Below are 17,624 nucleotides of genomic sequence, written 5' to 3' on the forward strand. Positions count from 1 at the left end.
AGATGAGGAACTTGTTGGGAACTGGAGCAAAGGTGACTCTTGTTATGTTTTAGCAGAAACTGGCAGCATTTTGCCCTTGCCCTAGAGATTTGTAGAATTTGAGCTTGAGAGAAATAATTTAGGGTATCTGGCATTAGAAATTTCTAAGCAGGAAAGCATTCAAGAAGTGACTTGAGCGCTGTTAAAGGCATTCAGTTTTATGAGGGAAGCAGAACATAAAAGTTTGGAAAATTTGCAACCTGACAATGTGATAGAAAAGAAAATCCTGGCTGGGCGTGGTGGCTCATGCCTGTAGTCCCAGAACTTTGGGAAGCCAAGGTGGGCAGATCACGAAGTCAGGAGTTCAAGACCAGCCTGACTGACATGGTGAAATCCCATCTCTACTAAAAATATAAAAATTAGCCATGCGTGGTGGCACATGCCTGTAATCCCAGCTACTCAGGAGGCTGAGGCAGGAGAATCACTTCAACCCAGGAGACGGAGGTTGCAGTGAGCCGAGATTTCACATTGCACTCCAGCCTGGGCAACAGAGCGAGACTCCGTCTCAAAAAAGAAAAGAAAAGAAAAGAAAATTCCATTTTCTGAGGAGAAATTAAGCTGGCCGCAGAAATTTGCATAAGGAACGAGCAGCCAAAGACAATGGGGAAAATGTCTCCCGGGCATGTCAGAGGTCTTCAAGGCAGGCCCTCCCATCACAGGCCCGGAAGTTTAGGAGGAAAAAATGGTTTCATGGGCCAGGTCCAGGCACCCTCTGCTGTATGCAGTCCAGGGGCTTGGTGCCCTGCCTCCCAGCTGCTCCAGCCATGACTAAAAGTGGCCAAGGTACAGCTCAGGATGTTGCTTCAGAGGGTGGAAGCCCCAGGCCTTGGCAGCTTCCATGCAGCGCTGAGCCTGCAGGCACACAGAAGTCAAGAATTGAGGTTTGGGGACCTCTACCTAGATTTCAGATGTATGGAAATGCGTGGATGCCCAGAAAGAAGTCTACTGCAGGTGCGGGCCCTCATGGAGAACTTCTGCTAGGGCAGTGAGGAAGGGAAATGTAGGGTCAGAGCCCCCACACAGAGTCCCTACTGGGGTACCACCTAGTGGAGCTGTAATAAGAGGGCCACTGTCCTTCAGACCCCAGAATGGTAGATCCACCAACAGTTTGCACCATGCGTCTGGAAAAGCCACAGACACTCAACACCAGCACATGAAAGGAGCTGGGAGGGAGGTTGTACCCCTGCAAAGCCACAGGAGCAGAGCTGCCCAAGACCATGGGAACTTGCCTCCTGCATCAGCGTAACCTGAACTTGAGACATGGAGTCAAAGGAGATCATTTTGGGGCTTTAAGATTTCACTGCCCTGATGGATTTCAGACTTGTGTAACTTGCCCAAGATCACACAGGTAATAAGGGCCTGTAGCCAATGACTCCCATTTGGAATGGCTGTATTTATCCCTGGCCTGTACCCCCATTGTATCTAGGAAGTAACTAACTTGCTTGTGATTTTACAGGCTCATAGGTGGAAGGGAGACTTACCTTGACTCAAATGAGAGTTTGGACTATGGACTTGTAAGTTAATACTGAAAAAAGACTTCGGAGGGCTGTTGGGAAGGCATGATTGGTTTTGAATTGTGAGGACATGAGATTTGGGAGGGGCCGAGGGTGGAATTATATGGTTTGGCTGTGTACCCACCCAAATATCATCCTGAATTTTAACTCCCACAATTCCCACATGTTGTGGGAGGAACCCAATGGGAGGTGACAGAATTATGGGGCAGGTCTTTCCTGCACTGTTCTCGTGATAGTGAATGAATCTCACAAGATCTGATGGTTTTAAAAATGGGAGTTTCCCTGCACGAGCTCTCCTCTTTTGTCTGCTGCCATCTGAGACGTGGCTTTCACCTTCTGCCATGACTGTGAGGTCTCCCCAACCACATGAAACTGTAAGTCCAATAAACCTATTTATTTTGTAAATTGCCCTGTCTCAGGTATGTCTTTATTAGCAGCATGAAAATGGACCAATACAGAAGATGAATTGTTTTATCCCCATTTTACACAGGAAAAAACATTTGTCTAAGAGCATATCATTCCTTGTCTCATCGGTAGCTCAGAAAGACCATAAAGCAGTGTCATTCCAGGAAGGCCTAGATTTCCAGGGGAACCCTGTTCAGATTCAAAACAAGGCAGCAGTCCTGTAGAGTAAACTGCAGGCATCTAGTTCATCTTAACACATTCCACTGCTTACTGAAAATAGCCAAAAGAGACCCGCTCATTCTTCCTCTTTCTAAGAACTGAGGTAAACAGAAAACAACGTTCCCAAAAACCTTCATAAAAGGGTCAAGGTGTCTTGACAAAACCAAAGACAGTTAACAAAACATAAGGCAAATGTCTGGTTTTGTGCTTTCTGTTGTACAATAAAAAGCAAAAGCAGAGAGTATTTTCAGCTCTTAGATTTTAGATCTGGATTTGACCAAAGGATCTTAACATTAAATCTGGTTTTCAATGCATTGATTAAAACTGACCAAGGTTATAAAAGGAGGTAAATCATTTCCTGACGAGAGAGCCTCCAATATAAACAAAGAGTGTATTCCACACAGGCTGTCATTAGCAGTGGCGTAATCCTCATTTCCAAGGCTCAATTCTCTCATGACTTTCCTCCTGATTCCAAAAAAGCAAAGAGGACTATGGGAGGTGCCCAGGCCATGAAAAAGACAAAATGGCACCACACAAAACCCTCATTGGACATTCTTCTAGACCAGTATGGCTTATAAAAACACCTCATATCACATTCAGTCTTTGCATACTGATTAAGCAACAGTGTTCTCAGGATTTCCTCAATAGTTGACTTGATAAAGCTTCCCAAAATGGCATAACTGATGCTACTAAATGTTAATTTAGAATAACGCAGAAATAAGTGAAGTTTACTTCCCCTCGAGGTTTACTTTTTAAATGTTAAGTCTAGTGAGAGCAAAATAATATATGATTTGTATATGTGGGCAGTTTAATGTCCACCCAAATTTATGTTATGAGTATGCATGTTTGGTAAAGGTTACATTTAGAAAAGTGTGGTGTCAAAATAAATTAATCTTCAGAAAATCTTGCATATTTTTCTAAAATCATCAGCTTGAGATAATGTTGGGGGCAACTACCGAATGTTTTCCTACAAGGGTAACCATGAAAAATGACAAAAAGCAAGGTTGAATATCCTAAATCACCTGCAAGTAAGTAAAAACAAGGTCAATATTAACACAGAAAGAGATGTCAAAAGAAGCAATTGTTTTTCCTTTTTTCTTTTTGGTCTCCTGTTCCCAGACTCAAGTGATCCTCCTGCCTCGGCCTCCCGAGTAGCTGGGACTACATGTGTGTACACCCCCGACATCCAGCTAATTTTTGTATTTTTTGTAGAGATGGGGTTTTGCCACATTGTCCAGGCTGCTCTCAAACTCCTAGGCTCAAGCAACCCTCCTCTCTCACCTTCCCAAAGTAGTGGGATTACAGGCATGAGTCACTGCACCCGGTCCAGAAAACTCACTTTACTTACTTACTTGCTTATGTATTTATTTTTGAGATGGAGTCTCACTCTTGTTGCCCAGGATGGAATGCAGTGGCACGATCTCGGCTCACTGCAACCTCTGCCTCCTGGGTTCAAGCAATTCTCCTGCCTCAGCCTCCCCAGTAGCTGGGAATACAGACACCGTCACCATGCCCAGCTAATTTTTGAATTTTTAGTACAGACTGGGTTTCGCCATGTTGGCCAGGCTGGTCTCGAACTCCTGACCTCAGGTGATCCGCCCACCTCGGCCTCCCAAAGTGCTGGAATTACAGACATGGGCCAATGCATCTGGCCATAAAACCCGCTTTCTAAGTGGGTTAAGAATGAATGCCTATACTTAACCAAGTTATTCCAATAAATAATAATAAAAACAGGCCAAGTATGGTGGCTCACACCTGTAATCCCAGCACTTTGGGAGGCCGAGGCAGGTGGATCACCTGAGGTCAGGAGTTTGAGACCAGCCTCGCCAACATGGTGAAACCCTGTCTCTACTAAAAATACAAAAATTAGCAGGGTGTGGTGGTGCAAGCCTGTAGTCCCAGCTACTCGGGAGGCTGAGGCAGAAGAATCACCTGAACCTAGGAGGTGGAGGTTGCAGTGAGCTGAGATCGCACCACTGCACTACAGCCTGGGTGACAGAGTGAGACTCTGTCTCACAAAAAAAAAAAAAAAAAAAAAAGTAATAAAAACAGTTCTTATTTTATTTCAAATCTCGCAGGAATATTTTTCCTTCAGTGATGAAGAAATAGTCTTCCTTTATAGATTGGAAAAAAATAGACCAAAAAATCACAGAAGGATTCCCGAATCCCACCTCCTATTCAGCTATTCTTGGTATGCATCTAGGTTTTGGCAAAAAAATTCTGAATGGACAGATTTCCCAATTTAAAATAAAGCTATGTATTTACTGTCTAGTTCTTTTTGGTAATAGTCCTGCACAGTATTAGCAATATTAGATTGATCAACAAATACAGAAAGTCTCAGTTAGCACTTTTTTTCCTTTTTTTTGAGAGGGAGTCTCACTCTGTTGCCCAGGCTGGAGTGTAGTCGTGTGATCTTGGCTCACTGCAGCTTCCGCCTCCTGGTTTCAAGCGATTCTCCTGCCTCAGCCTCCCAAGTAGCTGGGAATACAGGCTAATTTTTGTACTTTTAGTACAGACTGGGTTTCACCATGCTGGCCAGGCTAGTCTCGAACTCCTGACCTCAAGTGATCTGCCCGCCTTGGTCTCCTAAAGTGCTGGGATTACAGGCGTGAGCCACCATACCCAGCCAGCTAAGCTTTTAAATCAAAGTTTATTTTGATTGCTCTGAATGTTGGTCACACACATGACTGATAAACTAGATGCAGCCCACATCTAACCCAGTTTGCATCCAACATCTGATTTTATAAGGAGCTGACCTTAGTGGAGAAGCAGGATCACTGTTTTAATATTTACACTGTGTAAATATTTACAAATGACTACTCAGGAGACTGAGGTGGAAGGATCACTTGAGCTCAGGAGGTGGAGGCTGCAGTGAGCTGAGATCATGCCACTGTGCTCCAGCCTGGGCAAAAGAGCAAGACCCTGCCTCAAAATAATAATAATAATAATGATAATAATAATACAAATGAGTCAACATCTCTCAGTTGAAAAATGCTGCAGAACAATGACTTTAACATCAAGTACATAAAAACGTAAGGAACAATCATAATCAGACCTATATTTAGCTGGCCACAGTGGTTCACACCTGTAATCCCAGCACTTTGGGAGGCTGAGGCAGACAGATAACCTGAGGTAGGGAGTTTGAGAGCAGCCTATTCAGAATGGTGAAACCCCATCTCTACTAAAAATATAAAAATTAGCCAGGTGTGGTAGTATATGCCTATAGTTCCAGCTACTCCAGAGGCTGCGGCAGGATTGCTTGAACCCAGGGGGCAGATATTGCAGTGAGCTGAGGTTGTGCCACTGCACTCCACACTCCAGCCTGGGTGACACAGTGAGACTCCATCTCAAAAAAAAAAAACCAAAAAACTATATTTAACATCACCTGTGGGTTCCATGATCTATGGCATAGGCTACATTTCCAAAGACAAACACTGCCCCAAAAAATAAAAGAGCTAAGAAAATCATGTTTTACTCTTAAGGAACTAGAAACAGCAAGGACTTGTGGTTAGCAGAATTAATTTTCCACACAGAAAAATTCGCCTTAATTTCCAATATACACTATACTGTTACTGAGTTCAATGTATATGAAAGACATATACATTTATCTCTGAACTTTCACAGAAAACAAGAAAAAAGATTTAAAAAAAATTAGAAGGCATAATATGATAAAATTCACAAACTCAGACAACAACTCAGCACCTCAGGAATCCAGATGTTTAGAACTGACATGGGTGTCTGCAGCACGCCACCTAAGCACAAGCATTTATACAGACATCTGAAGGAGACAGTACAGTATTCTCACCCAGCAAAGCAATGATAGGACTGTTAACAACTGCACAGAATGTAAGGAAATGATGTAACCAACACAACACTGAAATAGTGATTTCTTTTGGTGTTGCTGATAGTCATGGGCTGCCTTGTTCTGTGTCTGGCTTGTGCAGAACCTCTAGAACAAACCCTGCCTTAGAGCTCAGGGAAAGATGATGCTTTAGGGTTCTGGCACAGAACCAAACTGTAGTCTGCTCAAGGATCACATCCTTAACTTCAGTCTCAGCTTTGCTAAGCAAGCACAAAACACACTTTGAAGTAACAACCTTGAGATTGTTTAATCACTCTAACTGCTTACAACAATAAGGATACAAGAGCAAGCCTTTACTTCATTAAGTCCATTCAGATGAGGGCTCAGGATGTAATGGCAATCAAAACTTCACGGATTCCTTTTTTTTTTTTTTTTCTTTTTGAGATGGGGTCTCACTCTGTCACCCAAGGCAGGAGTGCAGTGGTGCGATCATGGTTCACTGCAACTTCTGCCTCCTGGGTTCAATCTATTGTCCTGCCTCAGCCTCCCAAGTAGCTGGGATTACAGGTGCCTGCCACCATACCCAGCTAGTTTTTGTATTTTCAGTAGAGACAGGGTTTCACCACATTGGCCAGGCTGGTCTCAAATTCCTGGCCTCAAGTATCCGCAAACCTTGGCCTCCCAAACTCCTGGGATTACAGGCATGAGCCACAGCGCCCAGGCCAAAACTTCGCGGATTTCTTAAAAACCATTTATAGAACCAACACCTTCTTAGACACAATATTATTCAATCAGATAATAATGCAAGCATAAATAATCATCTCACCTGTCAAATTTGTTAGGGGTTGGGTGGCACCATACATAAACATCTACTTCATAGGAAATTTTTTTTTTTTTTTGAGACAGAGTTTTGCTCTGTTGCCCAGGCTGGAGTGCAGTAGCGCAATCTCAGCTCACTGCAACCTCTGCCTCCCGGGTTGAAGCAATTCTCCCACCTCAGCTTCCCAAGTAGCTGGGATTACAGGCACTCGCCACCACACCTGGCTAATTTTTGTATTTTTAATAGAGACGAGGTTTCACCATATGGCCAGGTTGGCCTCGAACTCCTGACCTCAAGTGATCTGCCCACCTCAACCTCCCAAAGTGCTGGGATTACAGGCGTGAGCCACCGCGCCCAGTCCCTCATAGGAAATTTAAATGCCAGAACTACCAGTTCTTTTCCTTGGAAGAGATGCAGTACATCTAGCAATGTTCTCTCTTTTTTTTTTAAGCCTATATTTTTAATACATTTGTTCCCCAAAAGGTCAATTTCTACTTTCAAAAAACATCTGAGTCACTCGAGATGAAAAATATTTTATCTAAAAATGTGCTATAGCTCCCAATAACTCCAAAATGACATCCCAAAATATGAGGCTGTTCGACAATGACAGAACTTGGGAACTGGAACTCTCTGATTACTTACTTGTTAAAAAAAGGTTCGATGAGTTTTGATCTGGCAGACACATGAATTTTTGGAGGGCTGAGAAAAGAACCTAATGAAGAAAAGAAGAGAGGCATTATTATTCATAGTCACATAGACAACACCTGAAAGTTCAGACCAAAACAGATTTAAATTAACAGCATGGTTCAACAAAGGTGAGAGGTATTCTCTTTTTTTTTTTGAGTCGGAGTTTCACTCGTTGCCCAGGCTGGAGTGCAATGGCGTGATCTCGGCTCACTGCAACTTCCGCCTCCCGGGTTCAAGTGATTCTCCTGCCTCAGCCTCCTAAGTACCAAGGATTACAGATACGCGCCACCATGCCTCGCTAATTTTGTATTTTTAGTGAAGACAGGGTTTCTCCACATTGGTCACGCTGGTCTCAAACTCCTAACCTCAGGTGATCCACCCACCTCGGCTTCCCAAAGTGCTGGGATTACAGGCATGAGCCGCCGCACCTGGCCTGTGAAAGATGTTCTTATGGACCAAGTATTGTACCACAGGAAGTGTCAGTGGTTTTTCTTGCAGATTTCCCCCTCCCCTCATCTCCTCCCACTCCTACCTCAAAACCCTCCCACTTCTAACTGGATGAGTGGATCCCAAGGAAATGGTAGTGCTATAGGTTCGATGTTTGTGTCCCGCTAAAATTCATATGTTGAAGCCTAATCCCCAATATGATGGTGTTTGGAAGTGAGACCTTTGGGAAGTGATTAGGTCATGAGGGAATTACTGCCCTTATAAGAAGGGTCAGGAGGCCGGGTGTAGTGGCTCAAGCCTGTAATTCCAGCACTTTGGGAGGCTGAGGTAAGAAGATCACTTGAGCCCAGAAATTCTAGACCAGCCTGGTTAACATACCAAGTCCCTGTCTCTATAAAAAAATTAAAAAGTTAGCCGGGCATGGTGATGCACACCTGTAATCCTGGCTACTTGGGAGGCTAAGGTGGGAGGATCTCTTGAGCCCAGGAGTTCAGGGTTGCAGTAAGCTACGATTGTATCACTGTACTTCCAGCCTGGGTGACAGAGTGAGACCCTGACTCTTAAAGAAGAGTTGGCACAGCTTCTGCTCTCTCGACTTTCCACCATGTAAGGACATAAGAAGGCAGCCATCTGCAAACCAGGAAATGGGCTCTCACCAGACACTAGGTCTGCTGGCAACTGGGTCTCGGACTTCCCAGCCTCCAGAACATGAGAAATAAATGCCTGTTGCTTAAGCCCCACAGTCTACGGTAATTTATTACAGCAGCCTAAGCCAGGAGACAGGTAAGATCCACCCTAGATCACTGCGTGTTTGACTGAAACACATGCAATGCGTACCTAGATAATTGGCCATGGAGATGAAGCACAGCCCTGTGATGTAGGCATCGTAGCCTGCCTCGTGGAGTTGTTCAGAGGCTGTGTCATAACTTGGAAAACCTTCGGCACTTTCTAAGAAAAAAAGGAAAAAGTTTTCCTCAAAACAAAGACTAGTAAGCACACTGCCCTACCAATCCAAATTGCATTAGTATATGCTAGAGAAATATCCTAAATAGGCAGAAAAAAAGCTGTTTCTTAATTCTCTCCATACGAGACCTTAAAATATAAGATAACAGAGTCACTGAAAAGGAGGATTTTGATCTAGGATGCAGAAACGCCTCAGTTACATTACGAAGGACTCAGCTGTGGGCTTTCTCATCCCACACTGGTGGGTGCTATTTATGATCATCCATCACTCGCTCTAGGACAATTATTCCTCTTTTGCTTGCTTTCTAAGGCCATGAAAAGGATATTCTTCCCTTATACAAGATGGTCACATCAGGACACAACAGACGATTCAGAGTAAAGATTAAGAGCACAGGCTCTGGAGTCACACTGAGTTCGAACCTCTGCTCCGCCACTTATTTGCTGTATGACGTTGGGCAAGTCACTTCATCTCTAAGCTTCCAGTTTTGTAAAATGGAGATGATAATCAAATCTTCTTCAAAAGGTTATTGTTAGGATCAGATGAGATAGTATAAGTTAAACTCTTACCTAGTGCTTGGTACACAGTAAGTGCTCAAAAACTGTTATCTATTAATACCTGAGGTAACCCTCCCCCCAAAAAATAGAAGACTGCAATTCAATATCGACAGCTCCAACTCACTACTATCCTCTACTATGTTCCTAAGCTTAAAGATCAAAAGGTGACAGCATAACCAACTCCAAAAATAAATTGAACTTGCTATAATGCTGGCCTTGGATCATGGAGCCACTTTACAGCAAAGACCACTTTATATATAATATGGTTCTTTTGTGACATTGATAAATACAGATGTGACCAGATAAACTCTAAGAGGAATGACCTGCTTTAGACTGAATTTTGTACCAGATGCCACTATTTCATATGGAAAAAATAAGATAAAACTTTAACTCATAAATAATTATATCCTAGAACCATTCTGGAAATGAAGGTTACTACAACACAGAAATAAAAAGCATAAATGGAAATTAACAATGAAAAGACTGTAACTGTTTTTATGTCAATACAATGCTCTTTAAGTAAGAATTCTTTAACTCCGTATTAAATATTAGACTTGATGCCTTTAAAAAAAAGCCTTTTCACATGGTAGCCACCTAAGTAATATCTTCCGCTCCATCATCAACGGAGACACGTTCCTTCCAAAATCAATTATTTCCATTATATTGTTATAGAAAAGGTCTAGGTTTTCTCCCCCAATGGCCCCACCACCACTTTTCTTAATTCCTTTCTTGGACTATTACCCAGAAAGAGGCAAATAACTGTAATCTTGGCTGCTTTAATACTTTGCATTATCAATTTCTAAACCATTAGTCCTATTATCCATGTCTTTATTATTCAGGCTATAGGTAATGGCTTGCTAATCACCGTATCAGCAGCACAATCAGGTTAACAGGGACCAAGGAAGTAGCACCTGGAAGGCTCTCCACACACCTTGCTGGTGGCTAGAGGTGGCAAAACACCACCATCTCATCTCCCTACTTCTGGTTTTCCTCAGTGCTCCTGTTTCCACTCTGAAACCAGCTGAAAAGGAGGCAGGGTGGGGACTTGCCTTAATCTCATCTGTAAATCCAGTTGTTGGGCTTTTCTGAGATGGAAAATATATTTTTTACTCTACCCCTGGTGCTTAATCACTAGCTCTTTGTCTCTACTTAAATAATGTATGAAAGAATAGAAGGGCACATCAAGTTTTAGGAGAATTCCATACATTAGGAAATAAAAGCCTTGAAGCTTTAATTGTTAAAATTCTCAAAGAATGGCTATTCAACTCCATTAACATAAAATAGATATGGAATTAAAAGACCATCTTTATTCAAAAAACAGTAATTCTACACAAGACATGTCCAAGTGAATTCAGCCAAAATCTATAAATGAACAATACGGTTTCCAGAGCCATTCTGCTTTTCTTCTACAATATACATCAATAATTATTACCAAGAGTTTGGAAGGTTTCAGGTTTGTTTAATATTCTCACCAACTTTAGGAGGGCTGAAAGGTGTCTCTTTTAAACGCTTTTCCAATTCCGCAAGGGATGTGTTGTTAATGATATCCTGCAAACCAGGAAGCAAAGAATTATGAGATTTCATCATCTAAGTACAATATATTAAAGAGATTCACTAACCCCCCCCCAAAGAAAAGGCAGCATCTAGTACTGCCTCGTGTTCGTTTTTTTCCAATGTGAAAGAGAAGCAGCTAGTTTAATTTTTATAATATACAAAGTATAACCAAATGAATGAAGATCTTTACAGATGCATTAAATACCTCCAAACCTTCTGCCAGAAGGCAATATTGTTCTGGCATTTATTTCACTCAGTAATATGCAATCACTTTATAAAGTAGCAAATGAATAATACCTTAAAAGGTTGTGTGCTGGCCATCAATTTAGTATCCAAGAGTCTAAAAAGAATTTTTAACAAGGTAAACAAAATGTGTATCAATGTTTAAAATGTCTTTTACTCACACATGTAAGCTACTTAAAATACTTAATACATAAAATACATACTTAAAACATAAAATATTTAATACATAAAATACTTAAACACAGACAAAGGAATTAAACACATCAGTCATTTTGAACCTAGCACCAGCATCCCTGCTACATTGGAGTAGGTACTCAGTCCCATCATTAGCAACTTCATTGAGCAACTGCAGGAGAGTCCACACTTGGAGTACAAGTTCTAGATTCACCTGGATCCTGAGAGAGCCCGGTGAACTCAAGGGTGAGTCAAATACTCCCATATGGTTTTACGTGGTTCAAATACTGCTGCCGGTCTACCATTCCCAAACTGCTACCATCTACTCCTACTCCTCAGGTTTGTAAACTATAAATTCTTCTGGAGGGCCAAAATCTGCAATAAGTAGTTTCATGCTGTTGTTTTTATTTCTTATTCTATTTCAGAGATCAGAAATACCAAAAGGGGAGGGTGGGGAGAAACCCACACAAAAACTCTATTTCTCTATTTTTTTTTCATATAAATGTGAACAGAGTGGGTAACAAGACAGAAATAAGCCCAGCTGAAAGAGAAACTGCTCGAACACCATGCCTATCCCTCTTCAAACAGGTCCTAAAACACAAACACTTGTTCTGTAAGCTCCACATGGCTGACCTGTGATGTCTGAGACATATGTGACATGTGACCTATCAGAACAAGGGTGCAATACTAACTGTGGAAAACACCAACAGGAAAAGGCACCGACTTGAAGTGGATGAAAAAAAAAAATCTCTAGCCAGACAGACAGTACTTGACTGACTCTTGAACACTCTCAATTGGACACTTCAATAGTTACAAGGTACATCCTACACACAAGACAGACAAGAGCCATCTCAAAGAGGCTTCACCAGTTCTTCAGAAAGCAAGATGAGGGATAAGAAAAAAGGAGTCTCTGTCTACTTTCACTCTCAGTTCAAACTGTGATTTTTCGATAACAAAACCAATCATAAATTATAAAAAGCAAGCCATCACAACATTGCAGCTATTAAGTAAGCTCCAGGCTTATATGAACATGATCTAATGGTTTTAACAAATTACTATATACCTATTTGCATTGTGTATGTATGTCACAATGACTTTTTTTTTTTTTTTTTTTTGAGACAGGATTTCACTCTGTCACCCAGGCTGGAGTACAGTGGCACTATTATGGCTCACTGCAGCCTGGACCTCCTGGGTTCAAGCAATTTACCCACCTCAGCCTCCTGAGTAGCTGGACCACACATATCCCACCACACCCAGCTAATTTTTTATTTTTTGTAGAGATGTGGTTTCACTATGTTGCCCAGGCTGGTTCTGAACTCCTAGGCTCAAGTGATCCTCCCACCTCAGTCTCCCAAAGGGGTGGGATTATAGGTGTGAGCCACTGTGCCCAGTTGACTCTTTTAAATGAAAGACAAATCCTCAAAGAAAGCTTACCTGGGGAAAACACATGTTGTCATCTCTTTAAACTCACTTAAGTCCTAAAGAACAAGAGAAGGACTTGTTACAATTTTCCTAATACACTTGCAGTATTAAAAAACATGTAAACAGCTCAAGTTCCATAGCTGTCTTCTCAAACAAGCTGTTGGAGCCCTTAAGCTAAACCACAAAACCCGTTTCTAGTTAACAAGTACTGGGAAAAAAAAAAAAAAAAACCTTCCCAATTTCCTCACTCACTGGGAACCATATAACCTGATAACTAACTTCTGCACAACCAAAACAACAAATTTAAGCATTTAATAGTTGAAATTGGGAAGGGGTGGGAGGGTTCCAATAAAATGTTAAAAACTACATATTTGAGAGGCCTATAATAAATCCAGAAAACTTCCAGTAATAGCTAACAGGCTGCGATCTACCACACAAATTTATCATAACAGTGAGACAAGCAGAGTCATTAAAATTAAATGGTTTATACAGGAAATGGGCATACTATAAACTAGCTTAGACCTTTCCTGAAATCACCTTTGAAATGTTAGTAAAAATGGCCTTGGAAACACAGGCCTTTCAATACACACGATTCCTGTTTGAACTCCAGAAAATTGCTCAAGAGGCACTAATAGCTGAAATGAGAGTCCTCTAATTTTGAATTAACTCATTTACATACATAATTGCCATGCTAGACTGAGTAGTCATACTCCTGACCCTTTGTAAACTACACTTCTCTTCAATGTTATTCATGCCTCATAGGAAGCTGCTGTTTCCAATTAGCTTTTTTTTTTTTTTTTTTTTTTTGAGATGGAGTCTGGCTCTGTCACCCAGGCTGGAGTGCAGTGGTGCAATCTCGGCTCAATGCAAGCTCCGCCTCCCGGGTTCACACCATTCTCCTGCCTCAGCCTCCCGAGTAGCTGGGACTACAGGCACCGCCACCACGCCCGGCTAATTTTTTGTATTTTTAGTAGAGACGGGGTTTCACCGTGTTAGTCAGGATGGTCTCGATCTCCTGACCTCATGATCCGCCCGCCTCGGCCTCCCAAAGTGCTGGGATTACAGGCGTGAGCCACCGTGCTCGGCTCCAATTAGCTTTTCAAGCCTGTAAATACAGACTGTATTTAGCTAGCTTGATATATTTACCATTGAAAAGCTTCAATGGCTATAGTTAAATTAATGGGCAAAGTATGAATAGGCGGTTTGAATGCAAAGTCAAAAAAATGTAGTAATTTGTAATCTCTCAATACCACTAGAAAGCTTTACAAGCAAGGAACAAGGAGAATTACAGCTACCTCCAAGGCCAACATATAGCACAGTTCTAGACCAGCGTCTTCTAAAAGGTCATGCTCAAATATCAAGATGGTTCATAAGAAAACACTCTCCCCTAAAAGGCAACTGCAAAATATGGATTCTTTAGTGTCCTTTTAAATGCAAATTTTGATACCAGTGCATGTAAAAGTTCTACCTTTTTATTGAGTCAGGGTCTCACTATGTTGCCCAGACTAGCCTTGAACTCCCAGACTCAAGCAATTCTCCTGTAACAGCCTCTCAAGTAGCAGGTAGGCACCACCACACCCAGCCTTCTAATTTATTAGGCTTTCTAATTTATTCTCATCACTTCTTCTAAAGGTAGATGGAAAAAAACAAAACAAAACATTTTCTCTCTCTGGCAATGCCAGAACATAAAGAAGTTAAGTAACTTACCCAGGTAGCCTTAGTAATAAAGTGAGGGATAAAACTGCGTATCCTAACCCACTTACTACTCTACAACAAATCACTTGCTCTTTCTACCAGAATTTAATTAAAGACCACTTTCGTTCCACTTAACATTCATTAACTGCTTACATGCAATGTGTTATGTTAGGCACTTAGACACAGACAACAAAATGGCTACACCCCCTGTCCAAGGAGCTAACCACCTAGAAGGGGGTTATGCTGTATAATATAAGACAAAATTTACGTAACATAGAGAGGTACAATGTTCTATGGGAGTTCAGAGAAAGGAAAGATCACCTCTTGGGCAAGGTAACAGGCAACAAAAACTTCACAGAGGAGGCAAAAGCTGCACTGTGGAGAGTTAAAGGAAAGTTGTGAACAACACTGAGAACAACAAAAGAAAATTCAAGTTGGAAGAAATTAAACAAAGCACCTCTTAGGGAACAAATAAGTCAGTCTTGGAAAAAGGAGAGTAACAAACAAGTGATTAGACTCCACAGAAAGGTTGGGCTGGATCACAGAAAAGCCTGATATGCAGGGGTAAAAACACTCAACTGCCTAGAAAACAAAGAGTGTGGGATTAATTTAGAATTTTCAGCAGGTTCAGCGACAGAAACAGAGCCATACATCAGAAGATTACAAAACTGGCAGTCGGGAGATACTTCATTCATTAAATCGATATTTAATGCCTTCTAGTGCCAAGCTCTACTCAGTATTCAAAACACCTAGAAGCACAGAATTAAATACATTTTCTTCTTGCCTTCCTGATAACTTCATTGCTTTAAAGATCAAAAAGGGCTAGGCATGGTGGCTCATTCCTGTAATCCCAGCACTTTGGAAGCCCGAGAGGGTGGATCACTTGAGGCCAGAAGTTTGAGACCAGCCTGGCAAGCATGGTGAAATCCCATCTCTACTAAAAAAAAATACAAAAATACAAAAATTAGCCAGATGTGGTGGCATATACCTTACCCAGCTACTCGGGAGACTGAGACATGAGAATCACTTGAACCTGGGAGAGGGAGGTTGCAGTGAGCCAAAAAATCACACCACTGCACTACAGCCTGGCGACAGAGTGAGACTCTGTCTCAAAAAATAAATGAACAGGCTGGGCGTGGTGGCTCACACCTGTAATCCCAGAGTTTTGGGAGGCCAAAGCAGGTTGGTGGATCACTTGAAGTCAGGAGTTCAAGACCAGCCTGGCCAACATGGTGAAACTCCGTCTCTACCGAAAATATAAAAATTAGTTGGGCATGGTGGCAGGTGCCTATAATCCCAGCTACTTAGGAGGCTAAGGCAGGAGAATCGCTTGAATCCGTAGGCAGAGGTTGTGGTGAGCCAAGATCGCGCCACTGCACTCCACCCTGGGTCACAGAGCAAGACTGTCTCAAAACTAACTAACTAAATAAATAAATAAATAAATAATAAAGGTTAAACAGTCAAGAGAAGAGCTGCTACTTTGATCTACTTGGCCAATAAGAAGTGGGTGATCTGGCCAGGTGCGGTAGCTCACATCTATAATCTTAGCACTTTGGGAGACTGAGGTGGGCCGACCTCTTGAGCACAGGAGTTCAAGACCAGCATGGGCAAATGGTGAGATCATGTCTCTACAAAACTTACAAAACAGTCAGGCGAGGTGGCATGTACCTGTGGTCCCAACTACTCGAGAGGCTGAGGTAGGAGTACCACTTGAGCCTGGGGAGTTGAGGCTACAGTGAGCCATGATCGCGCCACTGCACTCCGGCCTGGGTGACAGAGCAAGACACTCTCCCAGAAAAGAAAGAAAAAAAAAATGGCTGGGCATAATGTCTCACGCCTGTAATCGCAGCACTCTGGGAGGCCCAGGCAGGCAGATCACCTAAGGTCAGGAGTTCGAGACCAGCCTGGCCAACATGGCGAAATCCCATCTCTACTACAAATACAAAAATTAGCTGGGCATGGTGGCAGGCGCCTGTTTATTCTAGCTACTCAGGAGGCTGAGGCAGTAGAATCGCTTGAACCTAGGAGACGGAAGTTGCAGCGGGCCAAGACTGCACCACTGCATTCCAGCCTAGGTGACAGAGTAAGATTCCATCTTTAAAAAAAAGGTACGAAAGAGAAGAAAAAAGAAAAGAAAAAAAAACAGAAGTGGGGTGATATAAAATAAACATTAGCTCATTAGACTTAAGAAATGCAAATCCAGGCCTAGCGCGGTGGCTCATACCTGTAATCCCAGTACTTTGGGAGGCAGAGGCAGGTAGATCCTGAGGTCAGGAGCTCAAGACCAGCCTGGCCACCATGGTGAAACCCTGTCTCTACTAAAAACATAAAAATTAGCCAGGCATGGTGGCGGGCGCTTGTAATCCCAGCTACTCGGGAGGCTGAGTCAGGAGAATCACTTGAACCCAGGAGGCTGAGATCCCACCACCACACTCCAGCCTAGGTGACCAAGTGAGACTCCATCTCAAAAAAAAAAAAAACAAAGTGGGAAAGAGAAAAAAAAAAAAAACAGAAGTGTGGTGGGTGACATAAAATAAACATTAGCTCATTAGACTTAAGAAATGTCAATCCGGGCCAGGCATGGTGGCTCACACCTGTAATCCCAGAACTTTGGGAGGCGGAGGCGGGTGGATCACCTGAGATGAGGAGTTCACGACCAGCCAAGCCAACATGGTGAAACCCTGTCTCTACTAAACATACAAAAATTAGCCTGGCATGGTAGCAGGCATCTGTAATCCCAGCTACTTAGGAGGCTGAGGCAGGAGAGTCACTTAAACCTAGGAAGTGGAGGTTGCAGTGAGCAGAGATCACGCCACTGCACTCCAGCCTGGGCCACAGAGCAAAACTCAGTCTCAAAAAAAAAAAAAAAAAAAAAAAAGAAATGCAATTCCACACCTGTCACACTTGTTTTGAGACCCACAACTATGAAGTCTTTGAGTCCTAAAATGTGTTAGAAGGTGATAGAGCTGTCATAAAAAGTGAAGACAACCTAAATTTTCAGAAATACAAGGGGAGCAACTGACCCACTGATGACTGGTCTGTATTGTACTCTTTTAAAGGAGGGTAATCAAAATGCTGACAGAAC

The 17,624-nt window shown here is 42.3% G+C and overlaps 1 protein-coding gene across 3 annotated transcripts in view; it reads right to left on the bottom strand.

Moving 5' to 3' along the window:
* LOC105467735 (poly(A)-specific ribonuclease) overlaps positions 1 to 17,624 on the bottom strand; it is a 200,101-nt gene that overhangs the window by 146,020 nt on the left and 36,457 nt on the right. For all 3 annotated transcript variants that reach the window (XM_011717420.2, XM_011717416.2, XM_011717419.3), the window contains 5 exons: positions 12,857 to 12,900; positions 11,303 to 11,345; positions 10,924 to 10,999; positions 8,771 to 8,881; positions 7,442 to 7,511 (listed from right to left, as the gene is read on the bottom strand). In XM_011717420.2, the coding sequence (XP_011715722.1) occupies positions 7,442 to 7,511; positions 8,771 to 8,881; positions 10,924 to 10,999; positions 11,303 to 11,345; positions 12,857 to 12,900 (344 nt within the window). The remainder of the gene's footprint in view (positions 1 to 7,441; positions 7,512 to 8,770; positions 8,882 to 10,923; positions 11,000 to 11,302; positions 11,346 to 12,856; positions 12,901 to 17,624) is intronic.

Source organism: Macaca nemestrina, chromosome 18 (genome assembly GCF_043159975.1).
Source record: "Macaca nemestrina isolate mMacNem1 chromosome 18, mMacNem.hap1, whole genome shotgun sequence".
Lineage (NCBI taxonomy): Eukaryota > Metazoa > Chordata > Mammalia > Primates > Cercopithecidae > Macaca > Macaca nemestrina.